Raw genomic sequence first — 6,337 nt, 5'->3', positions numbered from 1 at the left:
AACCCACTCTAGCAGTCGAGGGTAAATGGTTGAACAAATGTTCTAAAAGAACCAGAGCATAGTGTTGCTTCTCTCCTGCAGAAGTCATGTTTACCAGCCATAAGACACGATCATGTTCACAGAGAAGAGCCATGAGTCCAGTATCAGAAAAGAACTGAGTGCTAGCTTTAACTTGTTTTTCATCTGCAGCAGTAAAAGAGTCTCCACACATGTTCAGCACAGAGTTTGGAACTTTGAGTCCAGGCTCACACAAGTCAGGATTTTCATCCTTCTGAGGCTGTAAAGGAGTATCTTGTGACTTTTTACCTTTTGAACTAGTGTTCGCAAGTTCAGTTCAGTCCGGTTTTTTGCCCCCAAAACGCGCAACCGTGGACCGCAACTGGTCTAGGACCGACCCAGATATTGAGGGAACCGAACCGAACCACCTAGGACCGGTCTATTGCGGTCTATGGAGCCGGTTCAGACCGATCCAGACCGGTTTTTTTGCGTATAATTTATTATACCAATATAAACCATTTGTATCTCAACTATTATTACTCTGAAAAATAAATGGGTTATATAAAATAGTAAAGCATGTAAATACCCGTCATTCTACCAATTTTGAAGAGATTTTATGAAGATTTGACATAGCTATGACTGAAACCGAATTACTTCTCGTAGAGACTCAGGTAAAATATGAATTTGGTTATATCTTTCTCAATTCTTAACCGTTTTTGATGAAACAAAAACCCAATAAAAGGTAATAAACGTGGTTACAAGGGTATGTAACGCACGTGACCGTTTAACCGGTTGCAACCGATCAAAACCGGTCTTTGAACGGTTTTAATATATTTTCGAAATGAGGCAACCGGCAACCGGACCAACCCCAAATTGGGGCAACTGCAACCGAAAAAAAGACCGGACCATGGTCCGGTTCAGTTCGGTCCACCGGTTTTTTGCGGTCGTATGGACTGAACCTTTAAACACTATTTTGAACCAGATTTGGGCTCTGGGCGGATTTCATTGACTATATCCTCCATTGCCTTGACATCTTCTGAAGAGATGAATGCTGTATCCGGATGCTTCCGAGGGGCAGGTGGCTCTTTACCCTGAGCCTTTCGCGACTTTTGCTTGAAACAAGCATACAAGCATACAATGAAATCAACCCTTACAAAAAAAAAGTTGAGATCACAATAATAGTGTTGGCCAAAAACTCCACATACAAATCATCAGGCTTTGACCAATCTTTTCCACCAAAGCACAAAGGAGACCGTCCTCTCAGATAGTCACTTGGTCTTTCCAAGTTTGGTGCAGCAGTGTGCATATCCTCATCTAAACATTTGCTCCAGTACATTCCTTTCACTGGACAAAAAACCACATACCAATTTCAATATTATCTTCTAAAAAATGTGAAAAGAGTTAGACATGAAATGTTTTCTGAGCCCAAAGGAAAAAAAACACCTTGATCAATATTATCTGTGTTACACAAAAAAAGAATTAGCATAAGAACTTTTCACTTAAAAGAAAAATAAATACCATCAGCCATTTCAATGTTTTCATCTGCAAAAAAAGTTTTATTGTAAATTGAAAGATTTCTTCTCTCAAATGCAACAAATCAAACCTTGTTCCATTCCAACATCCTTATCTGTTCAAAAAAAGTTAGAATTACACAAATCTTTCTGATTAAAAAAAAAAAACATTGGTCCATTTCTTCATCTGTGAAAAAATGTTTGAGTTGCAGCAGAAATATATCTTGACTGAGCCAGAAAAAGAAATACCTTGCTCAATATCATGGTCTTCTGTTTGAAAAGTTTTTAGTTCCAAGAAACATTGTCATAGGCAAGAAATACCTGAAAATTTGATTGAACTTCTCATATCATCCAGATAATTGTTGACAAGAAGGTTCTTCTTGTCAATCAAAGTCGCATACCACTGCATAGCACTTCCAAAACGACGACACAAACTATTCTAAAGTAAAAGAACTTTTGAGCAAGGAAAAAACATTGACAGAAAACAAATAAAACATACCCGAGTTGTTAACTTGTATCTTCTGTTTCCAAGAAAGGTCTCCAAGGTTTCACACCAAGCTGTAGTATTTGGAGCTGCATTTACAAACAGCTCATTTACAAACTCGAGCATATTCAAGTCCACTGCGAGAGATGGATTAACTGGTGCACATGGAAAGAACCCTAGCTCAAGGAGTTGAAGTGCTGGGGAAGTGCAATTGCAGAGGGAAAGAATCTCAATACCTGCCAAAATTATTAGTGACTTCTCGAGATATACCAGAACACATACACTCAAAGAAAATTCATGCAACATTCAACTGTCTGCCTGACCCACAACCAGAGCAGCAACTTCAAGAACGAACTTGCACCATATCTTGCAAAGAGTCCGTTTCATGGAGAAGTTTGACATATGGCTCCATTAGACTGGGAAAAACCTCAGTTTCCCAATGCTGAAATTGTTTCTGCTTTTTGCCTGGTAACTGGACAGTATCACCTTCATTTTCAAAGGTAAGAGTTGTTGCCAGTGGCTGAAAAGGGTCTGCTTTCTTGGAAACCCCAGGCTTAAAGGGCTGGACAAAATGTCCAGCTGGTGTGTACAGATTTCCTTTAACAGCTTTATGGGCCTTCAAGGATTTGGGTGCAGTGTTTACAGGAAAAAGGCCAGCATTTTCTGGTGGCAAAGACTTAGCTGGTTTTTTCTTGTACATTGACATGATGACTTGGCTGAGTGAAGGACACACAAAGAAGGGGGAAGAAAGCAGAATGTCGATCACAGACAAGGCACTCTTATCTGACCCCAAAACTTTCCTAAAACGGATGCAAGTTCACATGTATATTAAAAAAAGAAAGGTACCAAAATAAACGTGCAAGATATAAACACCGACAAGACAAAAGAATCCGAGATGACAAAGTTGGCAATTATGAAGTAGCAATGCGATGTGGGGTGGAGGGGGCACGACCAAAGTAATCGAAGAATGTTTGGCAATACAGTCCGACAGCCATTTCCTCCATATGCTCAAAGTCCGTGCGCATTGTTGCCAACTTCCCAGACCCATCAAATATTGACATTGATGCAAGTGCACACGCATCAGGACCAGGCCAACCTATGATGAGCGCCCATAAAGCTTCTACCAACCTTGCCCGATCCCTCCAGTTCTCTGTGACGAGTCCCACATTGGTCTCTGGCAATCTCCCAACAATATATCCATCATCGTCCTCAGGGAAAGTCCTCCAAACCAACTCATCTCGAACTGCCGCCAATTCCTGCGAGGCCCAATTTGCCGGTAAAACTTGCTGGTCGACCATACGAAGCTCCAAACGAAAGTTTTGCTCAAAAAGGTTCCACAGAATTTCCGCTGAAATCGCTGGTGTCAGATTGTCGGTATTCCCCTCCATCACCGAAACATCATGCCAGAAGATCGAATGCGGACATTCACCCAATTTAACCCTGGGTCCGAAAAACGTAGTTTGAGCATTCTTTAGAGACTCCCCTCGCTTGATGGTGTAATTCTGCTTCGACTTTTCCGATTTTCTACCACCCTTTGCCGGAGTTTTACCCTTCTTACTGTGTTGTGATGTTGGAAGATTCTCAGCCCACGAACCATCAACAAGATTCATCTCCTTTGAGAAATGATACAGGAAATCGCACCAGTGTTGAGTGTGCGGGGCGGGCGATGGAGAGTAATCGAGAGACATGAAGGATTGAAGCCACTGGCTGTGCGAAATCAGCCAAGCGAGCGTGAAAGCCTTATGGTTTGTTCCCTTCATAAAAAGCCAGGGGTCGGGAAACTGGTAACCACGGACATGATCTTTGGAGGACTTGATGCGGGAGGGGTCGAGATTCACGTTTTGCAGCGCCTTCTTCCACACCAGGGATTGAGGGGGTATGAAGGCCTCCTCAATCTCGCAAAACTTATCGCGATTTACGCATGCTGTGACTTAGAGACATTTTCATCAATAAAAGCAAAGCAAGTAGACTATTAATACATACCCCCTGACATACTCCCTGAAGCCTTTGTTGAGGATGAAGCAGGATTTGAGTCTAATGCATTAATTTGTGAGCAAGAATCAATGTGAACTTAGCAACAAACTTACAAGGGGACACTCGAAGAACTTCGCGGTCTGTTCGACTGGGCCCTGTACCTGGCTCTACGGATAACGAGCCACTTTGCGGCTCCGTCACAACTGGCTTCAGGTCTTCTGCCCCAAGAAACCCTTTGAAATGCGCCTGACATGCCTGTATGTAGAGTGTGCTTCGAGGGGAAGCCGTCGTGATGTTTGGAAAATGGCGTTCTGGATAGTCATCGAGGCAGAGTTCACAGGGGTCTACCTCAGAAGGACGGCAATCGCGGAGGGTGGCAATGCTTTTTGGCGTTGGGGGGTGTACATTCAAAATGTTGATTAGTGGATGTATTTTGGCTGGGGTACGAACCAGCCAAACGGGCGCCCCAATGTGGAAGAGAGTCTCTGCTGTCTCGAGACTGTCAGTAATGGCCCCCATCACAGTCTCGTCAACAGGGTAAACCTGTCGGTTAGGTTCAAGGAGGCGAGCCTCCCAGGTTTTGAACCAGTCCACCATTGCAAGAGTTTCCATGTACAGCCTTTGGAAGCTGGCAACGTGCCAGACCAGATCCCAATAGTAAAATGTTGTGAGTGAGAGGTGGCCTGAAGCATTGCGCATCCGGTTGGCCATGAAGAAGAGACCACCACAGATTTTGGGTCTTTGGTGCGTGCGATTTCGGCTACTTGGGAATGGAGCTTTTTGGCCTCTGATCTCATGACGCCTGCGATCTTCTCATCGAGAGTTCCTAAGTCTTGGAAAGCTGAGCCTTCCACAGGGTTAAAATGCCTCGGTTGGACATCCCACCAGAGCCAAGAAAGGGGGTGCTTCCTGATGTCCTGCTCGAGTGGTCGCCAGAGCACGAAGGTGAGGTGGGCCGTTTTGCTGAACCACCATTGGGGGCAGATGGTGAAGTCGGCATGTGCAAATTGACCATTAGTGCAGGCTTGGACAGGCAAAGGAGCGACGGTGATGTAGGGCAACCAAGATACATTGGGTGAAGTCACCACGCCTCGTCTAGGCACCAATTGTCCCCCTGGAAGAGAATGGGTGGACATCGATGTCGTTGAAGGGGTGAAGGATTCATTGAGCTCACCCAGGATGAGGGCATCATAGGGAGTGATATCCTCTACCAAAACAAATGGTTATTACAGTCTTAGAAGAGCACAATTGTCACCCACCACAATCCTGTTGATTCAAGGGCCACTTTGTGTCACTGTTGTCATAATGTTCGCAGCCATAGCAATCTGGGCTGCCATCTGTGTAAGTTATCAGCATTATGAATGGAGGAAATAACAGAACAATAATATGTACATGAACTCATTCTACCCGACATTTTTGAAAGTGATGTGTACCTGTGAAAAGTAATCAAAATCTTGTTCGATAAACATCTGGGATCAAAGTTTTCACCAAGAAATGGTGGGGTCAAATGAAATGACGAGAGAATCACAGCTCCGTGCGTATTCCCGGGATCGAGTATTCGCCAGGAGATGTGATTCTCTTGTGCAGCAACCGACATACAGTCTGGTTGCTGCAACCGACATATAGTCTGATTGCTGCAACCAACGCATAGTCTGGTCACAGGCGCGAGGAAGGGTGGATCCCCAAAAAAATCAAACACGACTTGGGCGCAAGGCAGGGTGCACGCATGGCCCAAGATACGCAACACGACCAGGGTGCGAGGAAGGGTGGATGGACCAAAAAACGAGATGCGTCTTACCGATGAAAAAGATGGTAGGGGACCAGATGGTCAATACTTTACCATCCCCCACATAATCCACATGGACTCCACTGGCTTCCACTGGCTTCCACTGGCTTCCACTGGCTTCCACTGGCTTCCACTGGACTGGACTGGACTGGACTGCCAATCACAAAACTGGACTCCACTGGACTCCACTGGACTGCAAGCATAAATCTGGACTGGACTGGACTGGGCTGGACTGCAAATCACAAAACTGGACTCCACTGGACTCTCCCAACACAAAACTGGACTGGACTGGACTGCCACAGACCTAAGTTAATTCAGAATTCCTGAACTTAGATCTCAAAACAAAAAATAAAATTGAAGTATATTTATTAATTAAATTAATTAAATTTACTAGATTCTATGTTACAGAGAGGGGGAGGGAGAAGAAGGAAAAGAAAGGGGAGAGGGAAGAAGGGGGAAGGGAGGAATGGAGGGGGAGGGAGTGGTGTCAGGAAGGGAAAGGGAGGGGGGAGGGAGCAAGGAAGGGGGAAGGGAAAGGGAGGGGGGAAGAGAGGAATGGAGGGGGAGGGAGCAAGGAAAGGGGAG

General features: G+C 44.8%; 2 protein-coding genes across 2 annotated transcripts in view; both read right to left on the bottom strand.

Annotated features, from left to right (window-relative positions):
• The window catches only part of LACBIDRAFT_327986 (uncharacterized protein), a gene marked incomplete at both ends in the record, with an annotated part of 2,061 nt that extends 1,850 nt beyond the window's left edge, over nt 1-211 (bottom strand). The window contains one exon of the mRNA XM_001881829.1: nt 4-211. Coding sequence (XP_001881864.1) covers nt 4-211 — 208 coding nt within the window. The remainder of the gene's footprint in view (nt 1-3) is intronic.
• Nucleotides 212-1,594: 1,383 nt separating this feature from the next.
• LACBIDRAFT_327985 (uncharacterized protein) lies at nt 1,595-5,322 on the bottom strand (the record flags this gene model as incomplete). Its single annotated transcript, XM_001881828.1, has 11 exons — nt 1,595-1,624; nt 1,910-1,942; nt 2,008-2,109; nt 2,348-2,792; nt 3,121-3,916; nt 3,976-4,026; nt 4,080-4,221; nt 4,417-4,726; nt 4,852-5,080; nt 5,141-5,173; nt 5,226-5,322. The coding sequence occupies 11 exons, from the start codon at nt 5,320-5,322 to the stop codon at nt 1,595-1,597; spliced, it is 2,268 nt and encodes a 755-aa protein (XP_001881863.1).
• Between the last annotated feature and the right edge of the window lie 1,015 nt (nt 5,323-6,337).

This window comes from Laccaria bicolor, genomic scaffold (genome assembly GCF_000143565.1).
Source record: "Laccaria bicolor S238N-H82 LACBIscaffold_14 genomic scaffold, whole genome shotgun sequence".
Taxonomy (NCBI): Eukaryota; Fungi; Basidiomycota; class Agaricomycetes; order Agaricales; family Hydnangiaceae; genus Laccaria; species Laccaria bicolor.
This window is presented reverse-complemented; position numbering and strand designations above follow the sequence as displayed.